The sequence below is a fragment of the Tenrec ecaudatus genome, chromosome 9 (assembly GCF_050624435.1).
Source record: "Tenrec ecaudatus isolate mTenEca1 chromosome 9, mTenEca1.hap1, whole genome shotgun sequence".
Classification (NCBI taxonomy): Eukaryota; Metazoa; Chordata; class Mammalia; order Afrosoricida; family Tenrecidae; genus Tenrec; species Tenrec ecaudatus.
In genome coordinates, this window is record NC_134538.1 from 111,670,838 (window position 1) to 111,690,054 (window position 19,217).

Here is a 19,217-nt window from a genome sequence, read left to right on the forward strand (position 1 = left end):
TTTGTCCTTACCCGCTGAGGGACTATGGACTCACTGCTTAGTGATCTAGTGACCACAACGTTGCCGCATAGACTTTCTCCCTGCTTGCAAATCTGTCCAGCGCTCTCTGTTATCTTGATGAGTTGCTGGTCTGCTGGCCATGGCCGTGGTGTTAGGTTGCTAACCACAAGGTCCCGGGGGCTCAGATTCCCAGGCACTGTGAGCGAGCAAGAAAAGGCTCAGCTCCCAGTTTCAGAAACCCTATACAGGTGGTATAGTTCTTCTTGATGTGATTGAACTATTGAATTGTATGCTCTGTGAATTATATGCCAATAAAATGGGAAGGCAGGCAGGAAAGGAGACAAGAAGAAAAGAAAGAGGGAAGGAAGGAGAGAGGGAAGAAGGAAGGAAGGAAACAAACCCTATACAGAGTCACTATGAGTCAGAAACCACTCCATGTCAAGGTTTTGGTTTAGTGTCCCGGGAAATCGCTCCAGGTGGCAGTTTGGGCAGTTCCTTTAAAAGTACTTGTCAAGAACTCCAGTGCCGCAAATCGCTATCTGCTCCTTGATGGCCTCTTCACCTCCAGTTCCCTGTGCCCTAACATCCAGGGACAGGCCCATAGAGTACGTGGGGGGCGAAGCTTGCTGAGCACCACTGCCAGCAGGATGGTGGGCAAATGAAAGAAGCTCCTAGCATGGGTCACCTCCAAGTGTTCCTGGAAACCACATGGGACCCTTGGCACAGAGCGAAACAATACAAACACGAATACCCCACACGGAAATGACCCATGGCCCCGGGCTGTCCTGGGCGCAAACGGGTCGGGAGGAGCCGGCGGGTTGTTGTGAAGGCGCTCTGGACCAGCTGCAGAGCATGCTGCACGGAATGTGCGCACGTGGACCTCGAGGTTGCCCGATGGCCGAAACGCCGAACACCGCGCAGCTGCCGCGGCTGGGCGGCCGGCCGGGAATCATTAGAGACCCGCAACCAATGCGGTGCGGCGCCGCGGCCCGCGGGATTGGCGGCCGGGCTTGACGTGGCCGGGGCGGGCCCGCCGGTTTGCGACAGTGGCCGCGGGCCGGGCCGGGGAGCGGGCTCGGGCCGGCCGTGCAGGACCGGCCGCCGCAGCTCGCCTCGTGCCCCACGCGCGCGCCAGCGCCCTCGAGCGGGCCCGGGGCCGGCGGCCGGGGCTGCGGAGGGTTGGCCTGCGGGCAGGGCGCGCGCGCTTCTCGGGAGGGCAGCCCGACTGAGGGCCGGGCCGGGCCGGGCCGCTCTGGGCCGAGGCCCCGGGCGGGAGAGCGCGGCGGCCGGGGGAGAGGCCACACCGCGAGGCGTCCAGGTTCCAGCAACTTCGCGCCGGCTGCACGGGAAAAGCCCGGGCGTGGGAGCGGCTTGCCGGCAGTGGGGCCCACTTTGCACCCCTCTGAGCGTGGGGGTGCCCGTGCTCTCGGCAGTCGGAAGTTGGGGCGTCGAGAAGGGGGGCGCGGGGCGGCGGGTTCCTGTTGTGCCAGGCGAGGTGCAGTCCCCGAGCGAGCAGAGCGCCGAGATTTGGGGAAGTGGGGTGCCCGGGCGGGGTGCCCGGCCCGGAGTCGGCCACGCGGTGTGTGTGCTTTCACTTCCTGCGGCCGCGGCCCCGGGGCTGAGCCGCCCCACCTGCCTCCGCCCGCGGGCGGACTTCCCCGGGCGCCCGGGCGCGGGGGAGGCGGGAGTGCCCAGTGACCAGGCGTTTGCAGGCGGGACCCGAGCCTCCGGGGAGAATGCCGGCGCGGTCTTGAGTGGCGCGGGGAGGGTGCACAAAGCCAAACATGGAGGACTTCACTGCCAGGAGCTACGGCACCAGTGGCCTGGACAACAGACCCCTGTTCGGAGAGACTTCAGCCAAGGTGAGCGGGCACGGCGGCTGCAGGTCTCGGGGTGTGGTGTACCGTTTCCCCCGGCTCCCTCCAAGCCGGGCCTTCCTGTGGCCCTCGAAAGGCCTGGCCCTTCTACTCTGCGGTCCGTCCCCAGGTAGTTACCCTGCCACTCTCACCCCCACCCCCACCCCCGCCCCCGTGGGACAAGGTTGCTCAAGTCTAAGTGGAGAAAAGTTCAGAAAGTTCCAGGCTGTTGGAGGCCCCTCCAGGGTAGAGCGGAAGCCCTTCAGGAGGCTTGGTGGGTGTGCTTGATGCTTGCATTTGGAGAGCTGATCTTGGAAAGGGCCCTGGCGCCCTTCAGGTGGGTGCCCCAAGGCTTCCCAGTAAGGGCCCAGAGGGGTGCTCCTGGTTTGTTTACTTGGTGCTGCACCTAGAGTGGTTTTCTGCGAAGAGGTGAAGCAACCAAGCAAGAAAAGGGGAGCTAGGATATGAGGGCACTTGGATGACGGAGTAACATTTCAGAAAGTGGTTAAAGAAATCCTTAGGTTCAAACAAAGTCATGATACTAGATTTAATTATATTTCTTAAGAATGAAAAAAAAAAGGTTTTAAAGGTATATCATCTTTGTAGAAAGCTTACATATGATGCGCGGGGCCTGTTGGAGAGAGTGGTGTTTCCTGTCCGAAGCCCGACCTTTCTGAGCAGTTTGGGCTCCAACGTGGCGCTGATGATCACTGTGATCTGACAGGATGATCACTGTGATCTGACAGAGAGCTTTTGAAAAGTAGGACGTCTGAGAGCTCAGAGCTGCTTGGATTTCCCAGCTTTGTCCAGAGCCCTCCAGCAGAAAGGACGGGGCAGTAGCACACCTGGCAGCCTGGGACATAGCCCTAAATTTGGAAACAGCCAGCTTGCCACAAGATTTTTCTTTTTTCTATCGTGGCTCCTGTTCAGTGGATGTTCGTGTTTGTGCAAACATCATCGATCCAAGGAGGGGGATGTGAACGTAACCAGCTGGGTGCTGTGACAGGGGCTGGCCACTCTCCCCAAGGGGCTTTGGGGGGGAAGATTTAGTGAATCACTTCTCCATGCTACACTCTGGATAGTTTTGGGCTTTCTGATGGGAACAGCCTTACATTGGGGTTCAACTCACAGGAGATCTGGGGTTTGGATGGCGGAGGCAGCTTGCTGCTTGGAGGGGTTTGGGCCCCAGAGCACTTGGCTGCTCAGGTGTCCTAAGTGCTCACCTGCTTGGCCCCCACACTCGTTGGCACACAGGGGACCCAGGCCTTTGCTTCCTTTAACTCTAGAGGCCCTGTAATACAAAGGTCAACAATTTCATAATGAACTTGCTGGGTTTTTTTGGGTAGACATAAAGTAATAATGCTTTCCGAGTAGCTTAAACCAAAAACCCAATGGATTTGTGTATCTTACGCGCATACTACCCATCTTGAAAGTCACCTAAGAACTTTGCTATTCCAAATGTATCCACTGCATACTTGCTGAGTATGAGTTCTTGAAGAAAGCATACTTCTGGATCTCTGTGAGACGACTCTTACGATTGGGCATAGAGAACCATGGAGAAAAGGGAGAGAGGCTTGGTCTGAGGGTGGGAGAAAACAGGGTTTTGTTAACATATATGAAGCCAAATCTTGAGGGGGCGAGGTAACCTAATTTCCGGTCCACACTAACAGCGAGTCCTGATTTTATTTGAGGATCATGATTGAGGGTCTGTGGTAGGCACGGCAGGAGTGCTACCTCAGTTAAACGGACCGGACATGTTCTAGTGGAATCTTAGTGTTCTGAGAAACCCTTCTGCGGTCCCCGTGTGGGTGTTCCCAGTGTATTCTGTGCACAATGCCAGGAAAGTGGACACAATAGTCCTGTTGCAACGGAAACTTATGATTGGTGAGCTGCCATCTTTGAGGAGAAAAATCCTGTCGTGTGACAAGCTTTCTGACCTTTTTGTAATCTCATTTGCTGTCTAACAACTGGCAATGTAGCCGTCAATGTAGCTTCTACAAAGGCCCCGGGCTTTCTGTAGGTCTGCTTTCTGTAGGTCTGCCCCTGAACTTTAAAGCAGAGGCACCTGAAATCCAGAGTCCTGAGTTAGTGACAGTGAGGAATCGAGGGATGTTTGTATTTCTTCCTTGCCAGACCACTTGCTGAGTACTTAGTTTTCCATTGTGTTGTCATAGAATTTCTTTATCAGGTGGCTCAGTTATTTCCATTTTAAAACAACTCTAGAAACTGAACCTCATTAGTCACACTAGTTATATTCTGGTGATGCACTGCCAAACTCCATTTCCTGAGTTACATGGCCTAGTAAACAGTAACTTGAATAAGCAACCTGTGCCGCAATAAAACAAAAATGAAGTTCACTGGCATCAAGCCGATGCCAACTCACAATGACCTTATGCAACAAGGCAGACTGTCCCTGTGAGCTTCTGACCCTGGAATTCTTTCTGGGAGTAGAAAGCCATCTTTCTCCCTTGGAGTGACTAGTTTTGAACTACTGACCTTGCCCTAACAAGTAACCACTGTGCTGCCTGGGCTCAGTGAGAGCCAGCCTAAAAACCAAACTCCCTGCCTTCAGGTTGGTTCTGACTCCTGGGAAACCCACAGGAGCAGCTCGACCCTGCCCTGTAGGTCACAGTGAGTCAAACGGACGCGATGGCAGGGAGCCCTGGGCCATCGTGGCTCTCAAAGCAGCCTCATAGTCTGTGGTAAATTTACTACTTCTGCTCCACGTGCACAAGTGTGGCACAGACACTTAGCTCATAATATACGAGGGAGCTCGAAATCGTTCTTGAAAAAATGCCATTATCTTTGCATTTCGTTTCCTCACACTTTTTGAAGCTCCGTTGTATGTCTTCATTGTATAAGCTTGCCACTGCCAGGCTGGCAGCTCGAACCTGCCAGCTGCTTCCCCAAAGATGGAAAGTCACAGACGCCTAGAGGGCAGTTCTCTGTCCTGTAGAGTCGCTATGGATTGGAAATGACTGGATGACCACGGGTAAAGGCATGTTGTCCAACAGAAACACGTGCTACATATATAACGTACATTATTCTAAATAGCCACATTTAAAATATAAAAACCTGGCGAGATTAATTTTAATAACATACAGTAAGTACCTAGTCTATGAATATTTGGCTTAGTGACAATTTCCACTTGTCCTTTAATGTTATGTAAATTTGCTTGTCCTTGGAAACCACTGGAAGCCCAGGTGATTCATTAATTATGCTTGGGCTGCTAATCTCGAGGTTAGCAGTTCAACATTACCATTGGCTCTGTGGGAGAAAATAAGGCTTTCTACTCCTATAAACAGTTCCGGTCCTGGAAACCCACTGGGACTGTTCTACCCTGTCCTATAGAGTCACAATGAGTTGGCATCAACTCGATGGCAGTGCGTTAAAAAATTTTTTTGAACCAACCTCGACTCAACAAATTTGTCATCAGTTACCTCCCCTGGCAGCAACCACAGGTTTGTTTTTTAAATCATTTTATTAGGGGCTCACCCAACTCTTAGCACACTCCATACATACATCAATTGTGTAAAGCACATTTGTACAGTCATTGCCCTCATCATTCTCAAACAACTGCAGCTTTTAAATAATTGAAAGTCTTAAGGCTTTTCTTGTACTAACCCAGCCATTGCCACCAAGTCTACTCCGACTCACAGTGACCCCCAGGAAAGTGTCTTTGGGTTTCTGTGACAGCAAATCTATGGAACAAACAGCTTCTTTCTCCCATGGAGCTGCTGGTGGGTTTAAGCCCCAACCTTGGAGTTAGCTGCTAATCAGGCCAATGTGCTGCAGCACTCCTTTCATGCACTCAAGTTAGATAATTAAGAGCCATATACATATCTGTTCTGATTTACCAAAGAATTTGACTTAGAAACACACTTAGAAACCATTTGTTTTATTTAATCTTATGTACTCAAAATGTCATTTTCATGTGTCATTAACATAAAAATTGAGTTTTTCCATACTAAATCTTTGAAATCCATTGTGTATTTCACACTTAGAACCCATCTCAGCTTGCATTGTTTCCAGAGCACACTCTGTCACTCCCATGGAGTCCATGCTGCCCCAGAGGATTTTGGAGACTGCTATTCAACGGGAGTAGTAAGTCCCATCTGTCTCTTGCTGCAAGAGTTCAGTAAGTGCACATGGCTGTTGCTACTGAGTTACTAAAACACAGCTGTAAACCCTAAGTTAACGTAGCTTCCATGATCATGAAACATTTTTTGTGGGACTTCGCAGGATGTATAGCATCCTATTTTTGAATGGTGACTAGTTGGAGGGCAGTGCTTAACCCCTGTCTGTAGTGCGAGTCTTTTACCGCTAGAGTCAGTGCCTTCCCTCCAGGGAACATTTGAGACAAGTTTCTGCAGAACACCCTTTGGAGAACCTTACTCTAGGTATGCTCATCCTCCGCTTCCCACTCCCCTTCCTCCCTAGTTTGAATTTGAACATGGAACGATTCCTTGTCTCTAAGTTTGCTTTAGGACAGTACTTAGTGTGAGCAGTCTTTGTGTCATTGAGGGACACGAAGAAAGCTTTGTGAATGAGTCTTGATTTGCTAGCTGGCCACAGAATCATCTGAAAATCAGTTTCAGCACATTTAGTTCTGGTGACTCTAGAAGAGGCCAGCCCAACCTGTCCTCTCGGTGAGGGAAGGTAAACCAGGGCAGCATAAAAGTCTAAACCCACTGCAGGCAAGTTGGTTACAACTCCTTGTGACCTTACTTAGATGACAGAGTAGAACTCCCCAAGGGGTATCTAAGGCTGGGGTCTTTACAGAGGCAAACTGTTAACATGTTTCTCTCATGGTGTAGTTGGTGGGTTTGAACTTAGCCATACCAGAAGGGCTTCTCTCAGAATACTCAGCGCACTCCTCTTGCAGATGGGGAAAGGAGGCCACGACGAGTGGTGGGACCGTGTTACTAGTTCCAGACCAGCTTACTCTATTACTGATTGTCACTAATCACAAAACAAATGATCCTTTCCCTTAGAACAGTGGTGACAGTTATTGCTCCTTTATTTCCTCCGGGATTTGATAGAACTAAAATGAATAATTTTATGGTGGGTGCACATTCTGAACTCCCCACCAGATACCGAGTTGGGGAATCCTCTGTGTAGGGGGTAAGTTAATGGACCCTGAAGTTCAGGTCTTTGGTCCCAAAGGCAGAAAACTCTATTGAGCATTCTTCCTCTACCCTCATTTTCTACCCCTCCCCTTAAAAACAAGCCCACAAGCATAATTGGTGAAAAACAGGGACCCTTCAGGAAATTCAGACCTGGACCATTTGCCCTCTGCAATGGCAGTGCACCAGTACAGTGCTACTCTGCCCAGTTCTGGACTTTAGCTGTTGAAGAAGCAAGTTGTGGTTCAGTGTTGTCTGTGGGCTCTGTCCGGGTGCCAGGCACATGGGCGGTCTTCCAAGGAGCGCAGGCTTCCAGTGTCTCTCCCTTTGACAGTAAAGCTCCTGGATGACTCAAAGGCAAGCCAGTTGCCCAAGGGCTTGAAGACTCCTCTCTCTCGCCCGCCTGGCCGGTACAGTTGCTGGTTCTTGTGCTGGAGAAGCCATTCAGGACGAGGTTTCATGACTGTTTTTCCTTTCCTACTGTAGTAAGTGTACCCTTCTCTAACTAGCCCCAGACCCCTGGACTCAAATCTGTGAAGGGGGAGTGCAGGCATTTGTAGTTTTGGGAGGTTCCTTGGGGAACATGACTGCCCACAGAAGACTGAAGTTCACTGATCTTCACAAGTTCTGTGTACGGTCAGGCTGGCTCTCGCCACTGATTCCATTAACTTCCTCCCTGCCTTTTGCAAACATTTTTTCTTAGGTGCCCTTTCTGCTCTGTATTCCTGACTTTTCTCAGTCTAATTCCTTGTCCCAACTATAACCATGCCTCACCTCTCCCTGGGAGGGAGCCCTGGCTCTCAGGAACCCCTTGATACAGGCCCCTGGCGTGGTAAGGCTTTGACATTTGCCTCGTCAAGAAGACTGCAAGTTCTATGGCTCAGGAGAGTCCATTTCCTTATTTCTTTTTTAATACTAGGTCCAGTGCTTTATACATTACTTTTTATGTCTGTAAGTTTTAAGTGTAGTGAGACTTTAGCATCAACAAAAAGTAAGTTTGCATTCTTGGGGGACTTGTGAAACCTGCAAGTGTTTGATACCAAAACAGGAAATGGTGGTTCTCATGCAAATCAAATGCACTCTTTCCCATCCCCCCTTTCCCCCCACCAAGAATCAGCAGTAAGGTGATAGAATAATAGGTCTGTTTTTTCCGAGCCAGTTCCCACAAGTGGTGCTTCAATTAAAACATATATTTCAAGCACATATCTGTAGAAGGGAGAATAGGGTAAGATGGTGTACAAGAATATCCACAACTATGCTTCAAAATGAAATAGTGGGGAAGAGTTTCAAATGTCTATTGTTTTCTCTAGATAAAAAATAATCAATCTGTTGGTCATAACCACACATAGCAGTTAGGGTTTACATTTGACAGTTCACTGGGAGAGTTATAAAGTATACATATGGCTGCATTCTTTTTTTAAAATTTATTTTAACAATTTATTGAGGCTCATACAATTCTTTTCACAGTTCATACATATACATACATCAGTTGTATAAAGCACATCTGTACAGTCTTTGCCCTAATCATTTTTTTCTCTTTTCTTCTTTTACAATTAGGGACTCATACAACTCTTACCACAATCCATACATATACATACATCAATTGTATAAAGCACATCCATACATTCCCTGCCCCAATCATTCTCAAGGCATTTGCTCTCCACGTAAGCCCCTTGCATCAGGTCCTCTTTTTTTTCCCCCCTCCCTCCCCATTCCCCACTCCCTCATATGCCCTTGGTAATTTATACATCGTTATTTTGTCATATCTTGCCCTATCCGGAGTCTCCCTTCCCCCCTTCTCTGCTGTCCCTCTCCCAGGGAAGAGGTCACATGTGGATCCTTGTAATCAGTTCCCCCTTTCCAACCCACTCACCCTCCACTCTCCCAGCATCGTCCCTCACACCCTTGGTCCTGAAGGTATCATCCACCCTGGATTCCCTGTACCTCCAACCCTCATATGCTATGGCTGCATTCTTATGAATTCCTTCTCACTCACCCTCTGTGCTGGGAACCATTTCAAAGTCCACTGTTTCTTCTGGAACTCTCACAACAGTTTTGTGCTCAGAGTTCACTGCACCCTGGTATCAGACAATGAAGCAGATGTCCCTTTCGCTTAGCACTGATGTAGGTGTTTCCCTTGTGGTTGTCAGTAGAGACTGTGGTAGGGTGAGTTCTCCTTAGGAAAAACCCTGTAATCCTGGGTAGGTTTCTGGCTTCAGCTGGGTCCTACAGTTTACATCTTCTCAACATGTTTGTTCTTAGAAGTTAACAAATTTGTTTTCCGTCACAACGCACTTGGCTTATACTTCACGGACAGCAAGGGCTCTGAGAATGTTAGGAAGCCCGACCCCATTCACCCTACAGTTCTGATCTTGCTCTTTCACCTCGGTTTTTGCTCTCCAAATGCAAATAACATTGAAACATTATCTGAGTACCCCCAAAGAATGCTATAACAGCATGTTAACTGACGCAGGCACATAAGAATCTTCAGGCCAGTTAGCAGGAGATGCTGCCTTCTGAAATGTATAGTTGTAGATGGGGAATGTGTGGAGATGCAGTAGCTTCGCATTTTTATATCTTTAATAGGTGTTTCTATGTTGTAGCAATACTTTTTTCCCCATTCAAGTAGCTACCATGTTGGGTGGATACAGGCAATTCAGGATGGTTAATTGTGATGTAGATGTAGAGTCCCTGGAAGGGGCAAACAGTTTGTACTTGAAGACTCATTGAAAAACTGGCACTTGTGTCCCACCTAGCAGCACTGCAGAGTAAGTCCAAACATGAAACTTAGGGTGATGCGGTGGAAGGAGGGTGAAATCATGGATGTTTTTGAAGTTTTTGTGGACAACGCTGTAAAGAAATCGGCAGTTTACAAATGGATAACTTGTTTTAAAAAGGGATGAGATGCTGAAGATGAATACTGCAGCAACATTCTGTCCACATCAATTTTCAAAGGAGAAAAAGAAAATCTTGTTTGCCCTAATTTAAGAGGACTGATGATTAACAGCAAAAGCAAGGAGTACCTTATATTATTTCAATTGGTTCTGCTTACACAATTTTGACTGAAAAATTAAAGTTGATAAAACATCACTTGGGGACAAGAGGAAAGTCAAGGGAAATAGAGGAAAGAGCTGGGAGGCAAAGGGCATTTATGAGGTCCAGACAAAGACATGTACAGATGCAAATATATATGAGGTTGGGGAAATAGATCTATGTGCCTATATTTATAGGTTTAGTATTAAGGTGGCAGAAGGACATTGGGCCTCCACTCAAGTACTCCCTAATGCAAGAATACTTTCTTCTATTAAATTGGCATTCTATGATTACCCTCCGGACACAACCACTGAAGACAAAGCAGGTGAACAGGCAAATGTGGTGAAGAAAGCTGATGGTGCCCGGCTATCAAAAGAGATAGTGTCTGGGGTCTTAAAGGCTTGAAGGTAAACAAGTGGCCATGTAGCTCAGAAGCAACAAAGCCCACATGGAAGAAGCACTCCAGCCTGTGCGATCACGAGGTGTCGAAGGGATCAGGTATAAGGCATCATCAAAACAAAACAAAACAAAACAAAACAAATCTTACCATAGTGAATGAAGGGGGAGGTGCAGAGTGGAGACCCAAAGCCCATTTGTCGGCCACTGGAGATCCCCTCCCAGAGGGGTCTAGAGGAGGAGATGAGTCAGTCAGGGTGCAAGGTAGCACTGATGCAGCTTTCCTCCAGTTCCTGAATGCTTCCCCCGCCCCCTCCCCCAACTGTCATGATCCGAATTCTACATCAAGGAAAATTGGCCTAACACACACCCTACTTTGATGAGTACTGAGAGAGGTCTTAAATGCTCATGCACATAACAATGTGCAATTTTGGTGTCTCCCCATCCAGAGGAAAAAGGGATGGAAGGCTAAAGAATTTGGAAACCATGAGTTCAGTGGACTCTTGGCCCACACAAGCATCTGTCTTTACAAACTTGAGACAGAACTAGATGGTAGCTGCCTACTATCACCAAGTGCTCTGCAAAGGATCACATTAGAAGGGTCCTGCGGGGAGTAGGAAAAATGTTGAACAGAACTGAAAATCATAAAAGACAGCTAGTTTAATGGTTGGAAAGAGACTAGTGAAAACTCTAGGGCTGGAAGTGAATTCTCTGTTAGAGAAACCAAACATTTAAGAGCAAAAGGGGAGGCAGTATTTGCTCAAGGACAAAATTCAGAGGGTTATGAAAAGGAGAGACTGGAAGCAGGAAATACAGAGAAGTGATCTAGTGACAATGCATCACAAGGGGATTGCAGTGGATTCATTGAAACAAAAAATATATTGAATGTAAAGCTGATGATCTGCGGTGTAAACCTTCAAAAGATTCACATTTAAAAACTTAAAAGCCAGCTTCTCAGAAAAGATTGCTCTTTTCGTCAGCATTATAGCATTTACTAATCAAGTCTTAAATCCTCACCTCAATCTGTTCAGCACTGTAAATAACTAATATCAGCCTATTAACTCATTTAAGCCTTTCAGTCTCTACCTGAAGTTTTACATACCCAGTGGTCTGAGTTTGTTAGCATTGGGCTGGTAACAATAGGGTCAGCGGTTTGAAACTACCAACTGCTTAATGGGGTGAGGCTTTCTTCTCTTTCCTGTAGGGGTGCCGAGTCAGAATCAACTCAATGACATTTGACTTTGGGTTTCATAGTTTGAGTATGGATGAGAATGAGAAGTGAGTGGGTGGGATCTCTGGACTCCCCAGAAATGAAGAATGATTCTACTTGGGCTTTAGTTTTGGATAGGCTAGAAGCTCTCTTCTGGCAGGGGTCTTCTTTTAGGCTAGACAGGAGGCAAATGTGTCAGAGATGATGCTACTGTTAGCTGCTCTTAAGCTGCTCCACGCAGCGTCCCCGCGTATACAGGACGAAGCAATGCCTGCTCTGGTGCCAGCCTCACCATCATTTAGTTCGAGCCCTGCCACTCTTGTCAATTGCTGACCCTCCATGTTACCAAGCATATCATTTCTTCAGGGACTGGCCTCTCCACCTCTCTCACTTCTAGAATTCTGGATATAATCTTCCTAAGGTCTATTGTTCAGCTAGTCCACAGTATATATAATATTTTTTGCCAACACTGTAGTCCAAAGGTACTATCTTCAATTTTATTTTGTATCTAGCTTTTCAATGCATGTAAGATGATTGAATGTAAGATTGCTTGGGTCAGCACACCTTACTTAACCTTCAAAGACGACTTTTTGATGACTGCTTTTTAGTACTTCGAGATCTTTTACATCAATGAAATACCTTGTAATGTTCATTTCTTTACTCCTGTTACCATGGGTGTTGAGAATCCAAGTAAATTGAATTTTTTTTCTCCACCCTGCCCCATCCCACCCCCAAATTGAATTTCTTGACAACTTCAATCTTTTCTGCATTTATCATGGTGTTGCTTATTGGTACAGTTGAAGATTTTTGCTTTTTAATGTTGAGGTATTAATCTATGCTGTATCAGTAAGTGCTTCAAGTCCTCTTAGTTTTCACTGAGGAAGGCTATATACATCTCAGGTTTAGTCTCTAATCCTGATGCCACATACCATGTATTTCAGATAGCCCAGTTTCAGGGATTATGTGTTCAGCATATTTAGTATTTAGTGAAAGCTATAATCCAGACCTATCCATTTTTAATTTTTAAATCATACAGTACTACTCCCTTACTATTTGAATGATTGATTGCCTCTTGGTATATGTACAGGTTCTGCATAAGCAGTCAAGTGTTCTGGAATTCTCTGCAACATTATTTATAATTTGTAATGGCCCACAGCTGTTTCATTGCATAATCATTTAAATACAGATAAACAAAACCCAGCATTGTGCTGGCTGAAACAGCACTTTCGTTCCACTGTGGGCAACTTGTTGAATTAGTGCACTTGGTGTTGTCGCCTGGGAAGGCTCTCTGGTTACAAGTGAAGTTTTTCCTGAGTAGTTTTGCTTGCAACTTTTTGGTAATGGCTGACTTAAGAGAACAGCATGCAACATAAACTGTTGTGATGTTGAACACAGTTTACAAGGACAGTGCTATGAGGGCAAACTTGTGTGCTACTGATTTTCATTTCAAAAAAGTTGAAATGGCAATTGATGACAAACCTCGTCTTGGATGTCAACTTCCTGAAGAGACAAAAATGTTGACTCACAAGTGCATGTAGAGTTGATTCCACCAGGTCAGACTGTCAATCAAGCTTGCTATTTAGAGGTTCTCGAAAAGGTTGTTTAACTGCGACAAATAGCCTAATTTGTGGCAGATAATGCACCAGCTCACAGAGACATCTCAGTGAACCAGTTTTGGGCAGAAAACCAAAACAGTATCTCTCTTGCCCCACATACCTTACTCACCTGACCTCGCAACTCGGGATTTCTGTTTCCGAGAATGAAGAGGGACATGAAAGGGCAGCAGTTTGATGATGTAGAAGAGGTGAGGAAAAAAACAGTGCTATCAGCCATCCCAACAGATGAGTTTGAAAAATGTTTCCAAGAATGGAATTGCAGGTTTGACAAGTGTATTAATGTAATGGACAGTACTTTGGCTCCATTTTGGGGGGGATTACTTAGGGGGGAGGATCGGGTTTTTTGGGAACCCCCTTTTATTTCAAGTAGCTGTTGATATTCTATTGCAACCATTTTAAGAAATCTCCTAAATTTTACTTATTCCTATTAATGATACTGTTTTTGAAATGTCTGCATTCTTTTTAATCACCTTTGGAATGTGCATGAATATTTCTTCTAGTCAAAAAGCCAGGTAGCTGTCCTCCAGATTTCATGGCACAGATGAATTAAGCACCTCTAGCATAGTAGCCATTTATTTGACATTTCAATTGGGAATGTCAACTCCTGGAGTCTTTTCACCAATGCACTGTGTTGCCTGGACTTCTTCCTCCAATTGGTTCTTAATCATATGCTATTTCCTGAAGTGACCATCAACCAATTCTCGGTGGTATAGTGCCTGGTGTTCCTCCCACCACCTTTAGATAGTCTCATTCAATAGTTTGCCCTTAGATCCTTTCAATTTTTTTATTCTTCAGAGCTTGAGATTTTCCCCTGAATCATACCAAATCACAATCCACTGCTATCTAATTTCAACTCATATACCAACTCTGCATAGGGTTTCTGAGGCGTTACAGATGTTTGTAATAGGGAGATCCTAGTGGGTGGGAACTACCAATCTGTGGTTAGCAGTCCAAGGCTTGAAACTGCCACCACGGCTTCTTGTATCAGGAATATTTTAAAACCCTTGACGTCTGCTTCCTGATACTTCCCACCAAGGCTCTGGCTTGGCTCTCCCAGTCTTTTTGTCCCCTGTACACACTATCCCTGCCTTCATCAAGTTGTTTCTGATCCACAGCCACCCTATACAGGATTTCCAAGGCTGTAGTTTTACAGGAGCAGATAAGTCTCATCTTTCTTGAACTCTGCCTGGCTGGTAGCAGTCATAACATGCCCAGCACTGTCCCCAGTGCCACCCCTATGCTATTCCTAGTGGCACAGTACTTTTAAGTCACCGTTCATCATTCAAAATGGATCCGCCTTCAACCCTTAGTATAAATGCCCTATCCCTTCACGAAACCTTCAGTTTGCAGTTGGCCTTCCCAAAGTTATTACCACCTGTGCGGCTTTGTATGCTTTGTCTGGCATTTGTATGTACATAGCCGCAGATGGTCAGTTTATTCAAAATCAAAAGGTACCTACCTAGCATTGCACCACTCGGAAAATACCACAGATGTAAATCATGGCTTAAAAACTATTTTTTCTTCCAGGACCGAATCATCAATTTAGTTGTCGGCAGTTTAACATCCTTACTGATTCTAGTAAGTATCTTTATTTTGTGTTTCCCCCAGACTCTAACTTAAGTATTAAAACTAAAAATTAGGGAGGGTGGGGTAGAAAGGGGGAACCGATTACAGGGACCTACATATAACTCCTCCCTGGGGGACGGACAACAGAAAAGTGGGTGAAGGGAGACATTGGACAGTTTAAGAAATGACAAAATAATTTATAAATTATTAAGGGTTTATGAGGGAGGGATAAAAATTATGAGCTGATGCCAGGGGCTTACGTGGAGAGCATGTTATGAGAATGATGAGGGTAACGGGTGTACAAATGTGCTTTATACAATTGATATGTGCATGGATTGTGATAAGAGTTGTATGAGCCCCAATAAAACGATTTTAAAAAAATGAAATAGGCCAACAAAGATCATGTGGAGTGTTCAACAGTTTACAGCGATTATTTTTATTACTGCTTAAGACTTTAATTAGAGTAGCTAATTTAATCACCATTTGAACTACCGATAAATAATATAAGCAAGCAGTTTGGTTTTTAGGTGGCTTAAGTAGCCACATTTGCTTCCTTAGTAAATATGCAGAAATGCCTCCTTCTGTCATGGTCCAACGAACCATGCCTCCATTTCCCCCCTCATTTCTGCTACATGTCATTTGCTCCTAAAGAATGATCTTTTAGCCACATTCAAGATTACAAGATTATTTTTACTGAGAACCGCAATTGCTTGGTGTATTTTCATGAACTTTTGGAGAATTTAGCAAAGCTGCTCATGTTTTACAAGTGAGTGCAATTCAACTAATGTCCAGAGAGAGCTATGAGGATATGGAAAATATCTCTTTCAGCATTTTTCAGCTTTTGCAAAATCTGTTATTTGGCCATATTATTCTTTAGTAGGAATAAGAACTTTCCCCAGTAATCACTACTTCCAATCTTGTCAGTGAGGAGGTTATGTGAAGGGTAGTTTCACTGCTGTGTGACTTTATTTTTGCAAATAAGGAAAGCTTGGAATGGGAGGAAGTGCTAAAGGAAATATTGAAACCATTTTGTAACACATCATTTTATTAACACTTTAGAAAGCAACCTTGTGGTAGAAATAATGTACCATGTGAAGCATTATGTAACACTTACAGATTATACCAAGTCTTGGAGTTAGTCTTAAGGCTCTATTATAATCTCTCTTTATATAGGTAACGCTGATCAGTGCTTTTGTCTTCCCTCATCTACCTCCAAGACCACTGAATATATTTTTTGCTGTCTGCATCTCTTTGAGTAGCATTACTGCCTGCATACTTGTGAGTATTACTTAGAATTTGAGTGTACTCGAGCTTCAAGTGGCATGTGCTTGGACAGACTCCCAGACCTGGTCTCAAACTATGGGTCAAAGAAAGTCACTGTCATAGAAGCGACTCCAGCAAGCCCCATGTCTCTTTAAAGGAGATGACTCTCAAAATTCTTCAATTGTTTTTAAAAATCTGTATCATTTCTTTTGCCCCAAATCCTATTATTTGTAACCCTTAGTTTAGGCCTAACTTCAATTGATGGCTTTGGAGAAGAAAAAAAAAAAACAATCAAACACTAAGATGATTTAAACACAATTCAGCCTCATTTAAGGACTATGTATATATTGAGGGCCTAGTATGCCTTGGGAAAGGCAGATACTCTCTCGGGTACATACTCTGGAGGTATTTCTATTAATTTTGTAAAAACCTATTAAAGAAAAACTCACCCTAAGGATAATTAACACTACCCTAGAATCCTTGTCAAAATGTTGAATGTTAAATTTCATTACATAGAGGCTAATTGAAGTCGTTTATGTATTACATGGCTATTTCTCTTAAGGAAAGGCAGTAGTTTTTAAAAATAGATATATTGCTTATCTCTAAATTTAATCGCCCTAAGTGACTAACAGTGATGCTAGTTTAAACTCATTTGGATTATATAAACTATTTTAAATACTGTCCTCCCAGCACCCAAACCGGTTGTACCTTTTATTTAAATCCTATCAAATATATCCAGAAGGTGTGTACTGCATATACTCGTGTATAAGCTGAGTTTTTCCAGCGTATTTTTAATGCCGTTTTGGTGGTAAGATTTTGTGCCTCGGCTGATACTCGGGTTGGCTTATACTTGAGTATATACAGTATTCCTGGGTGAAATTTACCCCTGCTATATGATCGGTGGACAGGTCTGCACCTGGAGAACAGGAGTAAACTGAGAAAGCAGAAGTAAGTACAGACTTGGACATGGTAACTCAGTGGTACTATTTAAGTGATTAAAAAAAAAATCAAATTCTGGCCACATTAATATTGAGGTTATTGGTTATCTTATTGAGGGGGAAAGTATTATATACTCAACTCCTTATTTGTTGACATGGTTAGACTATAAAGACCAGGTCATTACGCAAAATTGGCAGATGACTAAACTGCCAACCATTGGGTCATAAATGAGCCATGCTGACCCATAACTTTTACAACTACTCTCATCCAGCACTGTGACTTTCACTACTGCCTTAAAAACACTGTTGTTGAGTCAGTTATGACTGACAGCATCCCCTGTAGGACGACAAAGCCTAAACTTTCTTCCATCCTTACTGCTAGATGTACTTTAGCTAATACACAAAAGTAGCTTTTTAAAATATAATACCATTTTAAGTACAAAATGTTGGTTACCAAATGTTGCTACCAAGTGAAGAGATATGTACTGAAGAAATAGGTCACAATGGAAAATGTTAGTTGCGTTAAAAATCGAGTATTTTGGTCAGTGAGTGACTTACTGAAAATTTTTAATTCTTCTTCTTCTTTTAGATCTACTGGTATCGACAAGGAGACTTAGAACCGAAATTTAGAAATCTAATTTACTATATCCTATTTTCTATCATCATGTTATGCATATGTGCGAATCTGTACTTCCATGATGTGGGGAAGTGAGGCAAATACTCACCAGGACTCTCCAAAGCTGTCAGTTGAGGCGGTGACGAGCACTGGCTAAGGTGTGCTGCAGAACCTCCGGTAGGAGTCTGGTACATGATTTTCATGTAACTGTAAATCTAAATTCCCTCTTGCAGGGAACACATATATCATAGATCACTTTTCTTTTCCTTTAAGAAGCTTAGACATTCCAACTCTAAAGTTCCAACAGCACAAGCAATTTTCACTTTGGAAATGAAAATTTTTATAATGTAATTGCATGGTGAAAAGGCTATGTAGCAAACAAAATCCTGCATTTTAAAACAAATAATTCTTTTATTTCTGTTCAATGGAATTTACAATTGTTCCCTATGCAACCAACTTTTGCTTATAACTACAATTTTATTTCACGTTAACAACACAGATGGTAAAAAGACAACTTTGATTGTGAAGATCTAATTACAATAATAAATAAAAATAATTTATACAGGATTTTTGTGACTTTTCTATAGAGGATAGTTTTGGCTAAATTTTCTGTAGTATAGGAATGACTCTTGATTTGTTTCATTACAGATGCGAATTTTGTTCAGTTTTGTTTTAAATTACCTGAGGAGAAGTTATTTTGTACCCCACCAGCTAATGGACTGAATGAATGGCACGCTATAATCCTCCTCATTTTCTGGGTAATTATGTGTAGCAAAAATATGTAGGCAAATTAACCACCTTTGTCATTTGTAAGTTTATAGTAAACTTAAAAGTGCTAACTTTGTAAACTGCTAACTCCTGGTAGGTTTTACTACTCTCCACGTAATTAACTCAAAGCAAACAAGAAACCTGTAGTGACTTTTCATAATCTGTTTTAATGCTATCCTATTTACCCTGACTAAATCACTCCCACCGCCTGCAATGGGTAAATCCAGAGTTACTGCTTACGGTGCCTCCATTGTTTGACCAGTGTATGCTGGTCTAGTTTAAAACGTAATGGTACATTGCCTCTGGATTAAACCCAAGCCCACGTGACACTGGACATTCATGTAGTTTCTCTAGAGAGCATGACTACTGGTCTTCAATCAGAGTCATTAGGTTTTGGTGCTTTTAAAAACTGTTTGCAGGAGCTGAAGTGAATGAAATTCCTCACTGACAAACAATAAACATAGAGATTTATGCAGTTAAAACCCCCCATAATCCAAAACTACAGTTATAAAACTGGGCCTCAGATGATAACTTATTATAAGGAGGTAAAAAGTCATAGCAGCCACACTGTGCGTGGTTTCAGCACTGTCGATACCGAGAAAGCCAGAGGAATGGTAAATTAAGCCGAGCGTTGCTCCTAGTTCTTTGGAGATGTAATTAACAGTGGGACTTCTTTGCTTCAACTACCCTGTTTCTAAGCATTACCTAGTGACAGTTTACCAAGTCCTCAACATCCTTCGAGTCTTCTGAAATGGGACTGCACAAAGATGATCCAATGATATTTGACTCTTCTCGGTGGTGTTGGAATATGGAATCTGTAGTAATTTAA

The 19,217-nt window shown here is 44.3% G+C and overlaps 2 protein-coding genes across 5 annotated transcripts in view; one reads left to right on the top strand and one right to left on the bottom strand.

Annotated features, from left to right (window-relative positions):
* The first annotated feature begins 1,046 nt into the window (after positions 1-1,046).
* TMEM243 (transmembrane protein 243) lies at positions 1,047-18,211 on the top strand. The gene is made up of 4 exons (XM_075558468.1): positions 1,047-1,862; positions 14,765-14,815; positions 15,977-16,081; positions 17,594-18,211. The coding sequence occupies exons 1-4, from the start codon at positions 1,785-1,787 to the stop codon at positions 17,714-17,716; spliced, it is 357 nt and encodes a 118-aa protein (XP_075414583.1). The 5' UTR covers positions 1,047-1,784; the 3' UTR covers positions 17,717-18,211.
* Positions 18,023-19,217, bottom strand: part of DMTF1 (cyclin D binding myb like transcription factor 1) — a 55,559-nt gene continuing 54,364 nt past the window's right edge. For 3 of the 4 annotated variants that reach the window (XM_075558466.1, XM_075558464.1, XM_075558465.1), the window contains one exon: positions 18,023-19,203. In XM_075558466.1, coding sequence (XP_075414581.1) covers positions 19,094-19,203 — 110 coding nt within the window. In that variant the 3' untranslated portion in view covers positions 18,023-19,093. The remainder of the gene's footprint in view (positions 19,204-19,217) is intronic. The other variant, XM_075558467.1, reaches the window with a different exon arrangement.

Excerpts from the sequence above, each read along its gene's own strand:
- TMEM243 (XM_075558468.1), top strand. The coding sequence starts at position 1,785 with ATGGAGGACTTCACTGCCAGGAGCTACGGCACCAGTGGCCTGGACAAC. Across the intron at positions 1,863-14,764 it reads TCGGAGAGACTTCAGCCAAG|GACCGAATCATCAATTTAGT; the intron begins GTGAGCGGGCAC and ends TTTTTCTTCCAG. Across the intron at positions 16,082-17,593 it reads GCATTACTGCCTGCATACTT|ATCTACTGGTATCGACAAGG; the intron begins GTGAGTATTACT and ends TTCTTCTTTTAG.